We start from the raw sequence: 20,596 nt of genomic DNA, 5'->3' as shown, positions 1-20,596 counted from the left end.
GTTTGTGATTTGAAGTTCTTTCAGACATTTCTAGTGTAATGCTAATCGGGATTCACACTGCTTGAAATCATATATGTGAATGATGTTCCTCTGGGCTCTACAACACCCACTTATTATGGAGCAAACTGTAAAGAAGCTGTGAAAACACTGTGTTTTGGCCACAACTTTTCCCATAACTAAAGTGTATGTTTCTTTTAATCCAGAGCTGGTGGTACTGAATATGTTATTTTAAGTCAGTCATAGCACTTTGCTTGAAGTTACATTTTAATGCAATTTTCTTTTAAAAAAAAAATGCTTCCTTATGTTATATAGAAGCTGTCAGATACTGTCTTTCTTTCTTGATTTTCATGTTTTGTCATCAAATTATTTTGACTGGAATTTCAGGCTAATCATGGATATATATGAAACCCTAGAATGACTAGAAATAAACTGGTAAGAGAACACCGGACAAAATTTGAAAAGATTAAAAAGATTTTCTATGCTTTCCTGAGTTATATGCAAGCATTTAAACATATAAAACTACATAGGGATTTCTGCATCTCCCAAGCATGGCATCGAACACATAAGACCTACCATACTGACAATTCTTAAAACAGCTCATTAATTATCTTGATTCAGAAGTTTCAGAATGTATTGCTATTACTGTTAGCAAATCTTCTATCAAATGAGGTTTTAGCTTACAAAAATTTTGAAATAAGACAAAAGTTCATATAGGAAAACTTCTGGTATTTACAAATATGAGACAAAAATAGTGCTTATCAGATATGTGCATTGAGTTTAATACAGACATCGGCTATTCTTCCCTCCTTTTGCCTATTTGTCCACTCAAATCCATTCATCCATCCATCCATCCCCAACTATCCATCTAAAAAACACATGCTGGGCACTCTGTTGGACACCTGAGTAGGCCTTTGGGAGATGATTAGATTATGCAGGTGAAGCCCTCATGAAAGGGATTGGTTTCCTTACAAAACAGATCCCAGAGCACTGCCTTGCCCTTGTGAGGACACAGTATGAAGGCAGTTATCTAGGAACCCAGAAGAGGGCCCTCACTAGACACTGAATGTTGGTACCTTGATCTTGGACTTCCCAGCTTCCAGAACTGTGAGACATATATGTTTGCCGTTTAGGCAATCCAATCTATGGTATTCTGTTATAGTAGCCTGAACTGACTAGGACAAGCAGTGAACCAAACAACATTCTTATTTTCAAAGTGTTAATACTTGAGCAGATGAGAAAATGACCAACAGTCAAGCAAATGAATTTTGAATAACAAAATTTTAGGTAGTGATGGGTGCTATGAAGAAAAATAAAGCAAAAAAAGGAAAGAAAATGACTGCAGAAGATATGGGCTATTTAGATATGTTCAGGGAAAGCCTCCTCGAGAAGCAAAGAAGCAGCATTCTGTTATTAATAGTTATGAGTATGACTTATATTTATGAAAATGGTACATCCTTCTATTTGATGGCTGTCAGTGGAGCACTGGTTGGAGGCCTAAATAAGCTAAGAAAATGGTTTGGTGCCAGTATTAATTCCACAGAGATTTCTATAAAAGAGCATTTCAATGTACAAAGAGATTTTCCCCATTTCCCAAATCTAAGACAACATGAAAGTTAGATAATGAATACATTCTGAATCAACGAAGTGGCTCCACTGAGTGATCAAAGATAATATTAAGCTTGATATTTTTCTTTTCCATGAGGCAGTTTTGTCCTCTCACAACGCAGGCTTCATAAGCAAAATGCAAAGATGATCAAAATACTTTCTTAGGTGGACAACATTCATTAAATTATATAATGAATAAGAAGGTGCTCTGAAAAGCATAAAATCACTATGTAACAATAAGGGATTATTGTTACTGTTATTAGCCAACTCACCTGAACACGAAGGAAGCTGATCATAGTCCTGCGATGTTCTGTTAGTTTTGATATTTTCACCTGGTAACCTTCTAGCGGGAGGCAAAGGAACTTGGCCACTTGCTAGATCAACAAAGGGATCTTAAAAATAAAAACAAATTTCAAATTTACAGGATGATCTCTGTTGATTAGCTGAAGAAAAAAATTCTAGAATTATTTTATGAAGATTATGGTTTTCAAAAATAAATTAGAAAATTAAATTCATGACTGATATTAACCATTTTTTACTGCCTGCATATTTTCAAATTTATTCATCACTTGCTTAAATATGCTCTTCACATTTATTTCCAGATAATACAGACTACTTGTTTTATATTTATATTTTGCAGATATCTTAATTATAAGATTGTTGACAATAAAAAGAGTTTCTAAATTTCATTTTCTGTCTCAGTCCAACCTGTACAATATAGAAGTTCTAAAGTAAAAGCAAAAAACAAACATACATACATAAAACCATGGGTTTGGATCCTCCCTGTACGAGTATTATCAAATTACTTGATCTCTCTAAGCACTGGGCATACAAGATTTGTAAAACAGACCTGAAACTTTGGATTTGTGTGGATTACATGAATTTGTGTGTGTAAAATCTTCTGTACATACAGGTGCTTATTACTATATTGGGCATCCTATGCTTAACATCATTGTTGTTAGTTGGCTCACAAAATAGTCAATTTAATTGTTAAAATTATGCCATTTAGTAATTAACATTTGAATATACAGTAAAATGTGATAATTTACCACCTTGGCAGTCAGAGACAGGGCATCTGAAATAGTAAAAAATACGATATTTACTAACTGGAACTAAAGGGAGAAAAAGAGATTTTGTCAGTGTTGCTGTATTAAATCATTAACACCATAAATCCAACTGGTTTAACATTCATAGTATTACATGGGTTTAAATTCTTAGAGAATTGATTCCCTTTTTGAGTAGAAGAACATTATATCTGAAAACCTCGGTTCACTAATAATTGATCTAACTATCATTCCCACCTCAGGCTCTGCTGCTTTCCTCTCATAGTACTTTTATGTTGTCGGTATCTCTGAAAGTACCATCAATTCTTCTGAGAACAGGGCTCTCCGGGATCTTGTCTTACTCCTCATGTTTGAATTATACCTCCTAACTCAAACATAGCACCTAGAACACTCTTGGCAAATAGCTTGCACTTAATATTTACTTTTAACTACCACAAATAAATCCACACAAATTCAGATTGTTCACAAATTCAAAATCAGTGAAACCTGAATTGCTAATGTAAAGCAAAAATTGTAAATATTAAAGACCTGATTGAATTTTACTGTTTTAACTTCCACTCCCATTAGACATTAATAATATGTAAGTATTTGATTATTTAAGATGAAAATATATGCTTAAATATTGCCTATTTTTATATTAGGTTTTGACTGGATAATGTAAGGCAGGATTTGAAACCATTATCTTTTCACCTTTTTTTGGAGTATAATAATTATCACCAGCTTTGCTGAGGACTTTTTGACTTAGACAAGGTTCTTTAACTTGTTTTCATTAATTTCAAGATTAAAATAACTCTTAGATTTTGAGTTTTCAATATTTGAAGAATTGATGGCCCAGCTCCATTATTTTCCCAGAAATATTTTTAGGAAGGAATGGGAAGATAAATCGCATGAGACAAATGTTGATCTTTCCGTTTGTTAGAGAAACCAAAGGAAACAAATACGGTGATTTCAGCATAAATTCTGAAATCTCCCAAATTTCAAAAACTAAGTATTTCATAAAATTTACTTCAGGTTCTTGTAGACTCTAAATGCCCCTGATATAACATTAAGTCAGAGGAAAGATTGCCTTTTACAATACATACACTTGCTTATTTCTTTATGGGAAATTTATAGGTTTGTCAAATACACTTAAAGCTATTTCTAATCATCTATTTAAGGTTAAAAAGTAAACTCTGGAGACATTTCAGAGCCATAAATAGATAGACTACAAAATATACCACTCTACTATATTCTTCCATTAAGTACTTTTAAAAGTACTAGATACACTCAAAATATTATTATAAATAGCAAAAATACCTGCTTATGGTTCTGTTTTGAATCATTATCATTTCTATCTTGCATCATATCCTAAGTTTGCTATTTGTCAGCCATAGGGTAAACTGGGCTCTCTAAAGCAAATCATAAAGTTGGAAGCATTCAGGCTTTAAAGGGAAAGACATTAGATATAACACAATTGCTACATAGAGTACAGTAATTACCAGTTGTTCTCGAAAAGAAAATTTTGTAAAGTAATAATGCTTTTCTAAAATAAATTCTTCAAAACTTCAAAAACTACAGAAAAATATTATATCCACAGGATTAAAACAAACTGAAATTATCACAGCCAATTTATCATTTATATAGTAGTAAGTGTTTGAGAAATAAATGGATACATACAAAGATATTAATCTGTTCTAAAAAGCAAAGTACTACTGCCTGTGATTTATAGTACAGCACTGCAAAACTGAAAATTTAATATTTATTTGGGAGATTATAAAAATCTAAGGGAAGACTGGGAGGAAATGGTTTGCTACTTAAAAAAGAAATGAAATATACATCAATAAAAATTATATTGTGTACAAATATTTAATAATTATATATAATGCTCATGACATATTAACTGGAAAATGGTTATAAACAGCATACACTATGATAAATAAATTTTACATAAATGTGAACTTACATACTCATAGGCAAAAACAAAAACAAAAAAATAAAGAAGGATACCTAACAATGATTATCTTTAGTAGGAGGAAGTATGGGGTTTTTTTGTTTGTTCGTTTTTTTGAGAGAGTCTTGCTCTGTCACCCAGGCTGGAGTGGAGTGGAGCAATCTTGACTCACTGCAACCTCCGCCTCCCGGGCACAAGCTGTTCTCTTGCCTCGGCCTACCAAGCAGCTGAGACTACAGGCACGAGCCACTAACCCAGTTAATTTTTATATTTTTGTAGAGTCGGAGGTTCGCCATGTTGGCCAGGCTGGTCTCAAATTCCTGAGCTCAAGCAATCTGCTTGCCTCAGCCTCCCAAAGTGCTGGAATTACAGGCATGAGCCACCATACTCAGCCCGGAATGTTTTTCTTAAATTCTTTTTATTCTTCACTATCTGAAATATTTTCCAAATTTTTACCAAGTGTAAAAACAGAGGCAAATAAAATTAAATATTTAAAACAATGGCAAATCTCCTCCCTGGGTGTCCATAAACCACCTGAAAAATTTATCAATTATCCCCCAAATTTTAATAGAGTATATCAAAGCAGAAACTAATTGCTAGAAAAGGTTTGAAGAGCTATTTAGGTGAAACAAAGTTCTCCCCTCTTTGCTGCCCTCATGCTTTAGCTCACGTTCTTATCTCTAGTATGTAATGATCTACCATTGGTTTAAATCCTCCAGTGTCAACTCACTACACTCAGGTAGAACAATTCGTAATGATTTAGGAAACTTCTTTGTAGGATGAATGCAATTTTCATGCTTAACATTTCCCATTGATCTTACTCCTACTTTCTGAAGTGACATAGAAGAAATATAATCCTTCTTTCCCAAATATTGTAACCGAAGACAACTCTCATCTACATCCAAGGTCTTCTCTTCTCTGAGCCAATTCTCAGTTCTTTTAATCCACTCTAGTTTACTTTTACCATCCTGGTTGCACTCTTTTGAGAATACCTCAGCCCAGCATATTTCAAACTTGAATATGCATCAGAATCACCAGGAAGGCTTGTGACCACTGGGTCCCATTCCCAGGGTTTCTGATGTATTAAGTCTTGAATTTTCATTTTAAAGCAAATCCCCAGGAGATGCTAATGTTGTAAATTTGGAGAACACCATTTGAAAACCACTGCTCTAGCCCATTAACGCTTCAACATCTGCCTGGTCTCCACAAACACTGAGCACTGTGGAGGACTTCACTCCTCAGATTTGAATTCTGTGAGTTCAAGTCCCAAATGGCATGAGCTTCCTTATCATGACGATGCTTTATAAAGATTGTAGTCAACAAAACCCCTAAAACCTTTTCAACAATTGTTGCTAGTGATCTGGATTTTCTTCATATTTTACTCATGCATTTCTGGATCCAAGAATAAAACTTTCATTTATCTTTAATAAAGTCAATTTGGCTAGCTTTCAGAGTTTAACTGTGACTTTAAGATTAGATAAGATCTTCAAATGAGATTACAGGTTAGAGAAACAGCAAAAGAAAGGTAGCATAAGGACTGACAAAACACTGTATTTTGTGCACTGCACAAACACACCTAGTTATGGTTATGAGAAGGACTTAAATACAACCTTTGTTTTGTTTCTGAGCCCTGACCTGGCACAAAGTAGACAGAGGGGTGTCTACTTCAATTCACCGGCAAAAAGGAAGTACTTTTTTGTAATATGGAAAAAAGAACATATACACTAGTGGTAGCCTTGGGACTGGAGACAAAAAAGTGTAAAGCTTTGGTTGAGGACTTCAGGTTTTGTTAAGAAACGATTGGCCTGTCCAAAATTGATGGCTCATGTACAGCTGTAGGCATTACTATTCTGCCAAAAGAAATCTTGAATGAAAGCCTAAAATAGAAAAAGAGATAAAAGAAGAATGAGAGCCCTGGCTCTGCTTGCCCTGCCCCCTTGATCCTACAAGAGTCCTGAGGCTCTTTTGCAGAGACATGGGACACTGCAGTTTGACAATCACCACTATATAGAAGTCAGTGAGCTATAAGGCTGAAAAGCTAAACCTGGCCCCAACTGTGCAGGGCACTGAATGCTGGAATAAAAGTGTAGGCTTGATTAGGTACTTAGTATAATATCGTAAGAAAATTCAACCTCTTTTCCTAAGACACTTATCACTTGTCTTTAATTAGAAATAATTATTTCCTCAGGAAACCAAATCTCAATGTTTAGAAAATACGTATCATTACACCAGACTAAGATTTCACAGACTGAACAACGAAAACAATGGCAAAATGCTCACAGAGTTCGTTTAAATTTAGCAGTCCCTTTTATTTACCTTTTATAGTTCTAAAACTACTGAGTTAAATTTTAGCATTTATAGCATATTCTTAATAAAGTCAATTCTTAGGGCGAAGAACCACTATTGGGAATCTTTTACATTTCTTTAGACAGTATAATGTATTAAATACTTTTCAAAACAATACTCAAATGCTCATTTATCAGCCAAAAAAACCTTTATGATCTATGATACTATGTAATAGCATTAAAATATTAAAATATTTCTTTTGAAAAGGAGGAAAGCTAATATACATGGCTTTAAATTTGAATCAAAATCACTGTCACAATCAAAGTCATAAAGGGGCTGGGTGGTTGATGTCTGTAATCCTAGCATTTTGGGAGGCTGAGGTGGGGGGATTACATAAGGCCAGGAGTTCGAGACCAGTCTGCCAAACAGGGCGAAACCCCATCTCTACTAAAAATATAAAAAATTAGTGGAGTATAGTGTTGCACACCTATAATCCCAGCTACTTAGGGGGCAGAGGCAGGAGAATCACTTGAATCTCGGAGGCAGAGGTTGCAGTGAACTGAGATTGCACCACTGCACACCAGCCTGGGCAACAGAGTGAGACCCTGTCCCTCCCACCCCCCCCCCCAAAAAAAAGCCATGAAGGATCTCATACCAGACTAGAAATTTGTCATGGAAATGACATGAAAGACTGGAAAAGGAAGAAAAAAAGTTGCCTTTTTTTTTTTGGAAATACTTATTGTAAGGGATGTCAACATTATTGGGAACAGAATTAGAATATGTCCATGTATTAAGAGGGTCAAGAGAGTCAACAGGCTTGAAGAACATTGCCCTGACCCCCATGCTAGCCTGACACTCTAAGTTAAGGATAACTGTTGTTGAGCTCCTTGGCAGCCAAGCAAACACAAAACAGGCAAATCTATAAAATAAGTAAAACAGTTTATAAAACTTGCATTTTAGCTAATAAGAGGGGACATTTTCATTTTAAACTAGTAATTTTTTTGGCAGTTAATCTTGAGGGGTATCTTTATGAAGAGTTTTACATAAAAGGAAATGAACAATTAAGATAAAATAAATAAAATCTGTTACAATTAATTCTCTTGACAAAAACAGGTAAAAGTGTATATTTGTGTAAAATGTTCTCTTCTATTATAGCTCTTTGAGAGCTTGACTTTACTTTTCAAAAACGCCACAACATCAAAGTTTCATCTATTTATATATGCTTAAGTTACATATATAAAAGGTGACAGGAGAGCCAGAAACTATCCTGAACTTAGCATCAGGAAGTTTAAGTAACTAAGATTTAGAATGACTCATTTTTCTAAAAATTATGTTAAAGTCTATGTTTAAGACAAAGTTTTGAATAAGTGAAAAAAAAATAGCAAAATATAGCAGTGTTGACATGTAGCTAAATGAATAAAAGCCTAAGCAGTTATGATATGGTTTGGCTCTGTGTCCCCACTCAAATTTCATTTTGGGTTGTAATTCCCACATATTAGGGAAGGAACTGGTGGGAGGTGACTGAATCATGGGGGTGGTTCCCCCATGCTGTTCTCATGATAGTGAGTGCTCATGAGATCTGGTTTTTGATGAACGTCTGGCATTTCCCCTACTTGATCACTCTCTCTTGCACCTGCTGCCATGTAAGACGTGCCTTGCTTCCCCTTCACCTCTGCTGTGATTGTATGTTTTCTGAGGCCTCCCCAGCCATGCAGAACTGTGAGTCAATGGAACCTCTTTTCTTTATAAATTACCCAGTCTTGGGTAGTATCTTTATGGCACTGTGAAAACGGACTAATACACTATACTTCCTGCTTGGACTGGAAGGGGTTATGACACTAGTGCTTTAATTGGCAGCACCCAGTGAACTCATGAGGTCCCCGAGGTCATGAGGCATCTATCACAAGTGGGTAAACAGTGAATGGCTCAATCAATATTTACTGATGAAAAATTAAGCAGAAGATTATTCTTGAAAAATAAACCACTTTAAGAAAGTGAAGCTGTGTATTAAAGTTGTATGTCCATAACTTGTGTGTCTTATCAAAACTCTTCAAACTTTCTAAACTATCAAACCAAGTAAAGAAAAAAACACTAAGAAAAACTAATGGTAGACATGACTAATAATCAACTGAGGGAACTGATAAGGGAATCAGTTGGGAATAAAGATTCTCAAGTTTCCATGAGGCATATACGAAGCTAAAGGACAAACTGAGCACTTTTTAAAGATTTTCATGATTTATCTCATGTAGAAATGTAAGGAACTCATGAAAACAAGATATCTTTACCCTGTATCTTCCCAAACCAAGTCCAGGAGGCAAAGGTTTCAGGGCACAGTATCACTAACAGGACAGACTGGAACTGTTAATTAGTATCAGCAGATTCCACAGAACAACTTATTTTCTTTTCCCTGATAATTCTAACTAATGCAGCAGATGGTTTATTAAGTCATTTTTATTTCAGATCTTCTTTTGAAATTTTAAAATATACTAATATAAAAAATTAGTTTACTAATATTAAACTAATAAATAATTATATAATATATAATCTATAAATATATAAATAAATATTAAATAGTATTAAATAGTTACTAAGAAAAAATTAGTTTTCCTTTGCATACCAATAATTAGTGAGTAGATACACACCGAGGTATTAAAAATATCACAAAAACAAAATAAAATGCAGCTATTTCAGAAAAACTTCTCTATTCATGTTGTAACAATGTAATTTACCAAAATCTTATGTTTTGAACAAAATTATGACACTAAGGCATATCTAGTAAAATTTTAAAAACCTATTAAAAAATATTGCATTGGGAATCAGGAGACAAAGTCTAAATATGGTTCCCATTACTATTAGCTTAACCCCTTAGCAGTTCTGGTTCTCAGGGTTGTATTTTGTAACATAAGGAGGTTGTTTCTGGACTGGACAATCTCTATAGCATCATTTCTACATTCTGTAGTTCTTTATTGCTCTTTCCATCTCTCTAATTCTGTTGGCATTAGACCAATCAACTGACAAACAAACGTACCCACAATTGCTACTTTTACAACCCAGGAATTTTTCTGTTCTGTTAGGAAGGTAGAGACTAATGAATCACTAGCATTTATTTGATAGTATGGTTTTGGAAATATTTTTGCTTTAAGTGAATAGTTTTCTTTGGCTTTTCCCTCCTACCTGAAGGAAGAAGAAAAAGATCCTGTCCTGAGGATGGCCGGCTACTGGAGCCAGGAGGTTTTGAATGTTCAATGAGACTATGCCTTGCAGGAGGTGGGGGAGGTGGGAGAGATGGAGGGAGGGCATCAAAAGCATCTTCACCTGCATTTAAAGAAAGGTCGATATCAGCAGCAGAACTTCATTAATCAAAATACATAGCATCAAACAAAAGTAATAACTGATTTTCTCTTGCTGCTTATAAAGAATTTCACTCGCAGGGTTTATCCAGCAGTTCACCAACTTTGATAATGGATCTAATTATTTTGTGGGAGATTCTGGAGAGAAACACACACACGCACATATATACAAACATACATGCACACACATACATATAAACACACACATGCAAACTTTTTCTATCAGGCCTTTTTGTAAAAACCAGCACTGTAACTTATGAAACAGCACATAGTTCACTTGTAACCTTTATAATATTAAGACTCAGAGTTTGAACTAAAAATTATTATCAGTCACACCATGAAAACAGGATTTTTCTGTGTAACAAAATGAGTTCACAGTCTTTAATTGGAAAATCACATCAAATACATATAATTTAATGTCACAGAATAGTTTAGGTTATCCCATATAGTTTATTCCACTGAATTTTAATTTATTTAACCTAATGTTTCATATATTTGATATGCTGTCAAAATATACATAAAATGTACCTAGAGCAGAGGAATATATTTTTCAATTTATCAGAGTTAGCTACAGAAGAACAGCTAAATATAGAAACTTCTCTGGTTCCAAACACTACTTACATTTGCATATTTCCCAGCTTTAATAACTAGAATGTTGCAGCATATTTTTATATCTACTTATTTGTCCCCTGACACATCTTACTATTCTACTCATAGTTTTCATTACCTTGAGTCTTAAAAAAAAAAAAAAAAAAAAAAAAAAAAAAAGCATATGTAGTTTTGTAAGCTATCTCAAAATACTTTATGAATGAGACAGGGTATACATAAACACATACTCTAATAATAAAAATTCACATTTTTAAGTTGAATGATTTAAACATAATGGCATATTTAAAGAAAAATGAGGCTGGATGTGGTGGCTCACGCCTGTAATCCTAACACTTTGGGAGGCTGAGGTGGGTGGATCACAAGGTCAGGAGATCTAGACCATCCTGGCCAACATGGTGAAACCCTGTCTTTTATTTGTATAAAATATAAAATATTAGCTGGGCTTGGTGGTGGTGCACAACTGTAATCCCAGCCACTCCGGAGGCTGGGGCAGGGGAATCGCTTGAACCTGGGAGGCGGAGGTTGCAGTGAGCTGCGATTGTGCCACTGCACTCCAGCCTGGCGACAGAGCAAGACTCCGTCTCAAAAAAAAAAAAAAGATATTACTATTTACTGAACTTGCTTTAGAAAAAATTTGCAGAATAATTTCTTCAATCATCATATTTTTCTTATTAACATATCTGAAGATGCAGGAGAGAGTTTGCTATCATTTTAACCTTTAGCTATTTCCCACATTATCATATTTATTCAAATCTTTTTTCAGCCCTTAAACATCAGGCACCATGCCAGGCTCATGCATGATATGAAAATCAAAATTATAAGGCTCTGACTCAAGGAGCTGAGATTCCATGAAAGGAGCTTTAAAAAAAGCTCACAAATAGGTATGAGTTACAGGTGAAAGTGTTCGATTGGTCCCATAAAAGAGACATATGCATTGGATGAAGAAAGAGAAATGTAGACAAGCAGTATTCAGTGAAGTGTTGAAGAACAGAAAGTCCTGGGATATCAGAAGCCTCAAAAATTTATTTGTCAAATGCAAGGACAGGATTGTCTAAGTAAACACTATGAAGAAAAAATGACATGCACAAGAAGACCTAGAAAAAGGCCAAGGTAAAAAGATAGGTTGGAGAATCTATCTACTTTGTCATATAAAGTAGTCACCCATCCACGTATAGCTATTTAAATTTAACGAAAAGTCAGTTCCATAACCACATTTAACCCATATGCAAATATACAGATCCTTTACATCACCACCAGAAAGCTTTATTGAACAATGCTTATCCAGGTGATGAAGATCTGGGTAATATGTCTAAAACCAGTGTGCAGAAAGAAGTGGAAGGTAGAGAAAGACTGTAGGTAAGAAAGTTAGGAGGCTTTTGTAATTGATGTAGATGGGAATACAGTCCTGAACTACAGAGTGAACAGGAGCCAAAGATACTGCTATTGTGTCATTCAAAATACTAGTCAGTGGTACTTGTGAGAAAATGGAAGGGTTTATTTCGTATTTCTGGTGGCCTAACAGCCAATTCAGAAAAGCTTGTAAATTGATTTTCTTCATATATTATTTTATGTTACAATGACTTGTTATTGTGAAGCCTTATGTAAGGTGTGCAGACATTCTAACTGTCTTCTAAAAACAGGATGAGATGCTTCCTAATTATAATTAATGAAATTAACAGTGACACTGGCACCAGTTAACTTCAACATACATACATACCTACGTGTACCTTCACCTGTGGATACACACAAATACACATAGGATGTTTCTTCATATTATAATTTGAAACAAGGAAATTGAGAGTTTTTTGAATGTGTTATAGTTGTAATGATTAGAATAAAACAGAATTTATTATCAGTTCTCTACTTACAACTACTTAATTTTGCATAATTTAATTAGCATAAGTGGAACTGCTCATGCTACAAGAAAAGCAAGTTCATATTCATTAAGAATTATTATACTTAAAGAAAATCTCAACACTTCAAGTCATCACTTCAAAACTACTAGAGCACAAAGCTCTCATGTGTTTTTAGACTACATTTAGTATGGACAAAACAACTTGCTTAAAACCTGACTGATGCTCAACTATTACACTACTACTTTAATCATCTACATGGAGTAATGGTCTCGTGAACTTGGGAGTCACCATCCCTGGAGAACCCATTCTAATTTCAGGCAAATTCACAACCCAGTGAGTCTGTGTTATAGTGAACTCTGAATTCTGAAAATTCTGAAATTAAGAGAAGAAGGAGGGGTGGGTTGTTTAAAATGTTTTTAAAGGTTTCAACCTAATGGAGGGATGAGAAGATCATAATCAGAGGGCGTCCTGTTGAGTGAAGAACCATGCTTTGGATTGTCCCGAGTTGGAGGCCTGGCAGGTGGTAATGGCACTGGATCAGAGGCTGAATCAAAAACATCTCCTAGAGGATAACACAAAACCTTAATGTATTTTCAGTACAATGGCATGAAATTTTGCCTTTAAATTCTGACCATTAAGATGTATATCACAAAGGAAATTATATTCTATACGTACCCTTTAAATATATGCCTAAGTCAGGGATGTTTGATTTCTTCTCTGAAGATGGACCATGTGTTCCATTCAGTATACAGTGACCATTATCACAAGACCTAAAGGACAGTTCACAATAAAATCATATAAGGAGAATACTTTCCAATGAAAAGTAATTCAAGAGGTAGAGGGAACTAGAATTCCTGCTCATTTAATAAAGTTTGAACATATATTTTCTTTTCTGGAAAAATTACCAGTAATAACATCAAGATACTCCTTATTTTAAAATGTAGAAGTAAATATCTGAAGGAACACAGTCTCTTTTTGTAAACTATAACCAAGAATTACAAGGGCCACAAAAATGGTTGATATCCTAAACACATATGTAAAATTAACTTATATCTGTGGAAGAATTCAATAGAACCTGGTCAAGTTTTTGAAGTAAAAAAAGAAGTATGTGCCAAGGCAAAAACATATAGCGGTCTCAATGACTTCATTATTTGTTGATAGTATTTAATATCACATTTTTGCTTCTGTAACTGAAAATTTCCTTATAATAAAAATAAGCTACAGCCCATAAAAGAAGAAAAACTATTAAACTTTCAGTAATTCCATTATAATTCTGAGAGGAACATTCAAAGAACTAGAGCCTGTGGTACTATTTCACCACTGCCAAGAACAAAATTCTGGTCCTTTGACATTGCAAAAAATGACTTTAGCAAAGGCCTTGGGTACATGACAAGCACAGTATTTTAATGTGGTTGTAAAGGGTACTACTTACTAGAAAAGTATGCTTGAGTTGTTGGGGCTTTTTTTGTTTTGTTGTGCGTGTGTGTCTGTGTGTTGCAAAGGCTGGAGTGCAGTGGCACGATCTTGGCTCACTGCAACCTCCGCCTACCAGGTTCAAGCAATTCCCATGCCTTAGCCTACCAAGTAGCTGGGATTACAAGTATGCATCATCACGCCCAGCCAATTTATTTTTATTTTTTAATAGAGACAGGGTTTTGCCATGTTGCCCAGGTGGTCTTAAACTCCTGGCCGCAAATGATCTGCCCACCTCAGCCTCCCAAAGGAGGCTGGGATTACAGGTGTGAGCCACTGCACCCAGCCGAATTATTGGTATTAATTCTTTGGAATCATACTGTGAACACAATGGCTAAAATTGGGCCATGGGAAGATAGCAGCAGGAAGAGAAGATAGGGAGCATATGGAGGAGATGGTGGATATTTGAATAGATAATGCAAGAATGCTTCATCTGAAATTCATTTCTATTCTCTCTGGTGGCCACTTCTCTTTAAGGGGCCAGATATAGTTCATTTAAAAATAATTATCATGTATTGAACCTTCATAATAATGATGGATTTTTACTGAAATCAAATTGAATTATTCATTTACTGTGTCACTTTTTGTACATATTAACAATTCACTTCTCCTGATGTTCCAAAGGGGGAAAAATACACACAGGGAAAGAAAGCGTTAAGCTTAAAGAGCTCTTTGGAGAGGACGAAAGAAGATACTTCATCCATCAGCTTTCAAGAACAAATTAGATAAAGAATTCACTCCAATTACATTTAGGGATTATCAACATTTATTACTTTTCTGTAACAATAGAAAAATGGTAATGATGGTCATAATTCAAATTTATTTTCAAGATTTAGGCGCTCTGCCACAAAAAAACTCATCCAATATGATGTAACAATTAAAATTTAACGTATTACAATTATACTCCTCACTTATTCAGCAATGAAAAAAAAAAAAGACTCCCAAAGAGACCAAAAAAGCTCATCCTACTTTAGTTTTTAAAAATTACTGCACATTTATAAGAGCCAAAGAACTGAAAATTGTAACAACTTATATTTGATGAGAAGGAATATCTTTTGTTCTCAAATACATCACTAGCTACTTGGTTCTTCTGATACATAAAATTACCTCCTCGTTATTTCTTTGTCTTCTCAATGATACTATTTTATCAACAAATGTCTTATTTAAACATCAGCAATAGCAAGGAGTGTTTAGGTTCTTGCTTTAAAAAAAATAAAGTCCTACGGTGTAGACTGTTAATTCTGGGTGATAATTCAGCAGAATGTTGATAATTCTAACCAGGGTCACTTATTAAGACAGACATCTGCTTAAAATGAAAATGTGCTTCTCTTTCCAAGCGCTGTATTTTCTACCTCAGTGAGATGTCTGAAGAAACACATTAAAACATTTTTTAGTTTTTCATTGGAAAAGAAGGGAACACTGTACTTATAAAATGTTTTCAGTTGATTGACTTGACCTCAAAAGGAAAAGGCACACTAAGTAAAGATGGCACAGAGGACTGAAGTAATTGCCATCTTCCCTATCCTTCAGTCAGTCCTGGAGAGATGCTGGAATGCAGGGACAACAGCAGTACTGGAGTCCTATTCTAGGTGCCAGGCATGGCCCCAGGAATGTCATACAAAGGAAAGCAACTCAGAAACTAAGTTTTGAAGCTGAGAGTACTGAGTACCTCATATATGTCAGTCAGGTAAAACAAACAAACCCAGAAATATGAGATTTCAGTTTATAAATTCAATAATATAAATGCAGACTCATGCTTTTACTTAAAGATAAATTAATATTTCAATACAAACAACACATTATTAATAACTCTTATTTACCTTAATGGGGCTTCCAAGTCAAAGACCAAGGCTATCCCCATGTAAGTGAGAATAAGCAAACAAAAGGAAAACCCCCGTTATTCCTCACATTTTGTTTTTGAAACAGTGTCTAGCTCTCTCCCCCAGGCTGGAGCACGGTGGTGCGATCTCGGATCACTGAAACCTCCGCCTCCTGGGTTCAAGCGTTTCTCATGCTTCAGCCTCCTGAGTAGCTGGGACTACAGGCGCCCACCACCACGCCCGGCTAATTTTTGTATTTTCAGTAGAGACAGAGTTTCACCATGTTGGTCAGGCTGGTCTCGAACTCCTGACCTCATGATCCTCCCGCCTCAGCCTCCCAAAGTGCTAGAATTACAAGCGTGAGCCACTGCATCTGGCCTATTCCTCACATTCTTATTTGATCTGAAGGAAGGTAAAACAGCACTTGATAGAAAAACAAAAAGTTAAGGGAAACAACTTGGTATTTTTTCCCACTTCTTCAAAATCTGAATAGAAGTAGGTAGCAAGTACACCAAGAAGGAAAATGAAAATAAATTATACTCGTCTTTACATTATGAAGAAAAATTCTAAGGAAGGTCAGAATAATACCTTAGTTTTTGAGCACTAATTTTTTCTTCATGAGATACACGCTTAGAACTGATCAAATAAAGTGACTTCCTGATTAATGAGAAATCTGCATCTTTTAGTTTTCTTTAGAAGTAATGCAGGGAATGGTATACAGGAAGAGAAGGCTTTGAGCTTGAAATCAAGGATTTTTAACTAGACGTAAATCAACCGTTTAAAAACAAACACTGCAAATGATAATGCTTATGCAGATGTAAGTGGCAAAAAGCTGCCCGTATTCTTACCGAACAGGAGGTTTTACATTATGACAATGAGATGGTTGTGAATTCAGGGAAACAGGGTGGGATGAAGGAATCTTGTATTCATCATCATCTTCCTCTACTGGGTCTCTTGTTTTCTCTGAAAGAGAATTTGCTAACGGACCAGTACACCTACCAGGGAAAAAAAATCCAATCTAGTTTAAGCATAATATTCAAAACAGGCAAGTCTGATGTGACATATTCAAGTCAAAGAAGCTACTTTATCACTTATGTTCATTATTCAATTACAGGGTATCATCAGAGAAGCTGTTCTTATATTAAATACAAATGAAAAGCATTTTCAATCTTTTGTTAAGACTCTTGATGGGATAAAATAATTTTCATCCTTACAATTTTACATGGAACAATAGGAAAAACTAGTAACTTGTCGAATAAAATAAAAAGATGTTGGATTCGTAAGATAAAATGTATAAATTTATTCAAACCAAAGCTATTAAAATATTAATATTTTATCTCAATTTAAATTAAATGGGTAAAGTATGATGTTAAAATAATAAGCATGGTAGTTTTATATATTAAAGAAGTCTTTACAGAATGGTCAAACTTTTTGTCTCCTGTGAGTATTATTTATAGTTGGAAAAATACCCAGTTTAATTCTGTAAAACTTAACTATACTGTGAAATTATAGTTGAAGTTGTTAAGTTTTTCTTCCTACCAACAACTGAGAGCTAAAAATGAATGGAATGATTAGATGTAGATAATGAGATAACTTATTTTTAAGTCTTTGAAGTAGAGTACATTATTTTTATGGTTTAGATTCCCTGGCTAAATAAAAGAGAATTAAAATGAGTAAAAACATCATCTCATATCAAAAATATTAAGGATTTCACTTATCCATAAGAGTAAATAAACCAAATAAAACAAACCCAAACAAATAGGCAAACATAAACATAATGTTTTTCATAGCTGTTGCTACTGGAGTTTAACCCTGGCTGAAGCCAATGAAAAATGCCAAAGCAGAAATGCACAAACTCAACCTGATTCATGTTAGGAAGACGAACTAGTTTGCAAGGCATTGCAAATACACTAATCATCATGAACCTCATGAGAAATCTGTTCAATTTAAAAAGAAAAAGAAAAAACAAAAAACAAAAAACAAAAAACAAAAACTAAGTGACTGCAATTTTGAAGCACCTTCTGTAGAGGGAGCAAGAGGCCTTTGGTATATTAAACAAACATGCCTGAATTAACATTCCTTTTTATTAGTTAGAACGGAAAACAATTTTAGGGGCTTTTCTTTGTGACCATTACAAGAAGGCATTTTGAAAAATCAAAAGATTTAAGTTTCAAAGATATTATCTAAGTCTCTAGGACATTCAAAGATCAAAGAAAAACTAAGGTTTTTCAAATATATTTTTATTGATACCTATCTTTGAAAAAAATTTCAATACTGATCTTTAAATTCTTGTTGTTTCAGCAACCTTAGAATTCACATGAGCGTTATGGGGAGACAAAAGCACAGTGACATAGTGACAAGAGGTCCAATGTCAGTACCTACAGCATAAGCTAAGGGCCTTAATAATAATCTATTATTACACCTATTACGGTTTAACTTTGGAGGATTTACTTTCCAGTTAAAGGAAGTTAAGTATATGGGCTGCAAAATGGTGATCTGGTGGCACTGGAGCTGGGAGGGACTTACAATATTACTTTTCCATAAATTCCTATAAACACAGACATCACTTTAGCCAAGTCAAGGACCAGAATGAGTTCTATTATCAAATGAAATGAGAAATAAATACTGTACATCCTTTCTATGCCTAAGATATTTTCATTTATAATGAATCCCTTTCTATGCAATTCAAGCATACACTATGTAAAAAGAAAACAGTATTTCTCACTAAACATTCAACAACTACTCAATATCAGAAATGTTCTAACATCTGCCTGTTGCAGGTTCCCTCCAAATATTTAAGTTTTCAAAGAAGCAGTTTATTATGAGTCAACAATGGACACTTTTTAAAATCACATATGTTGCGGCTAATTTGATATTTTACTTTCATTGATAGAGAATTTCTTGAGTAATTTCCCCCACTTGTGGCTTTGCCACAAATCGGTAGATTATTTCCAAATGAAGTGAAAAGCAAAGCTCATCTAATACTTCATGGAGTAATAAGGCTTACTGCTAAAACTTACTAGTATAAATTGTTAGCTTAAATGGATTTTAGAGAATTATATCTAGAAGTGAAAAAATAGTCTTCAAGTGGTGTTTATATCTAAATATGAAAAAAATACTTAGGTGTCCCATTTATCACCATTTTAATAAAGTTCTAAAGATTCAGATTTTATTTTTCTGCTTATGGTTTTTAATAAAAAATTTTAATATCAGTATAATAGTCTATTTAGATTAGAAATAAGCCAATTTATAAGAATAACATTCCAGTGTGTTTTATTTAAGATTACATGGTTTTCATTAAAAAGTAATCTTATCCAGTTCTGAAAAAAAAAAAAAACTGGTTTCTATCACAAAAAATAACATGAGAGGATGGTACAAATGAGGTAAAGAAGATGTATATAAAATAGCAAAATAAAGAACTAAAGTCATGTAACTAATTACATCATCTGGAATGACATGTGGGGCTTTATTTTCCTCTACAAACTCATTCAAAAAACAGGTTTAATTTTACTTGTTACTAAATAACTGGTAAAATAATTAGATTTATAATTAGTCATTATCTATTCATATATACAACATTTGACAGTGGAAAAAAATTCTATCTTGCGGGGCATGGGACAATTTTCAGTCACTGACTAAACTTACGGGAAATTTTTAGGATACCAGAGGAATAAAGCTGAATAAATGATATTTGGCTGACTCCACATTAAAGCCTACCATTACACTTATTACTGCAATCCCTTTATATTCTCATCCTACATTCACGGAATGTTCTGCACTGTTGCTGTTATTACTGAGTTAATACTCTGGTAATACATAGAGACACACACTCTCAAAGATGCACAGTCACCCTCCCCACAACCTGGACATTTTATTAAATTCATAGTGTTAGCTATTTGAGCCTTCAGTGATAAATACTTTCACCTTCTACATATGCACATTTGAAACAAACCAAGAAACAGGTGAATTTTCAGGCCAGCACAGGAGATAGTATCCAATGCTATGCTTAATTAGTAAGCTTGTTTTCTATACATAAGGATCTATCTTCCTTTAACAGTATCTGAAGGCAAGTAATGAAAAATATCTTCTGTTAAAATAGAATCGTTAGAGCTTGCCCTATACATTATTCCGTATTTCTTATATTACATTATCCCAATCCTAACAGGGAAAATGTCTAACTCAAAGAAATAGTCCAGAGAAGAGACAAAACAAAATATAGCTGTATTTGCAATGATTTTTGCACATGTGCCACATATAAATCATTTCCTCAAAACACTAAATTTTATCATACACATGCTAATTTTGAAGGGTCTTTCATGACATCAAAAACGTCTGTGTGGTATACTATCAAGCTTTGAGATAAGCTTTACTTATAAGCATTTTCACTAACTTGTTTGTAAATCGGAGAAACAGATTTGAAGCTGCTTTGTACTTGTGTTCTATCCAGCTTCTGTGCTCTTCACACAGATAACCTCATGGTTTGCTCCCTTACTTCATTCAAGTTTCTGTTCACATATTAGCCTTTCAGAGAGGTCTTTCCTAATGACCTTATCTAAAGTATAAACCTCTCTATCATTATTTATCCTCTTCCCTGCTTATTTTT

At 34.3% G+C, this 20,596-nt stretch overlaps 1 protein-coding gene across 6 annotated transcripts in view; it reads right to left on the bottom strand.

Annotated features, from left to right (window-relative positions):
• The window catches only part of CBLB (Cbl proto-oncogene B), a 220,875-nt gene that overhangs the window by 12,934 nt on the left and 187,345 nt on the right, over positions 1 to 20,596 (bottom strand). For 4 of the 6 annotated variants that reach the window (XM_033211395.1, XM_033211394.1, XM_033211396.1 and 1 more), the window contains 5 exons: positions 16,842 to 16,988; positions 13,376 to 13,470; positions 13,131 to 13,262; positions 10,060 to 10,200; positions 1,878 to 1,997 (listed from right to left, as the gene is read on the bottom strand). In XM_033211395.1, coding sequence (XP_033067286.1) covers positions 1,878 to 1,997; positions 10,060 to 10,200; positions 13,131 to 13,262; positions 13,376 to 13,470; positions 16,842 to 16,988 — 635 coding nt within the window. The remainder of the gene's footprint in view (positions 1 to 1,877; positions 1,998 to 10,059; positions 10,201 to 13,130; positions 13,263 to 13,375; positions 13,471 to 16,841; positions 16,989 to 20,596) is intronic. The other 2 variants (XM_033211398.1, XM_033211397.1) reach the window with 1 other exon arrangement.

This window comes from Trachypithecus francoisi, unplaced genomic scaffold, assembly GCF_009764315.1.
Source record: "Trachypithecus francoisi isolate TF-2019V2 unplaced genomic scaffold, Tfra_2.0 Lachesis_group0, whole genome shotgun sequence".
NCBI lineage: Eukaryota > Metazoa > Chordata > Mammalia > Primates > Cercopithecidae > Trachypithecus > Trachypithecus francoisi.
This window is presented reverse-complemented; position numbering and strand designations above follow the sequence as displayed.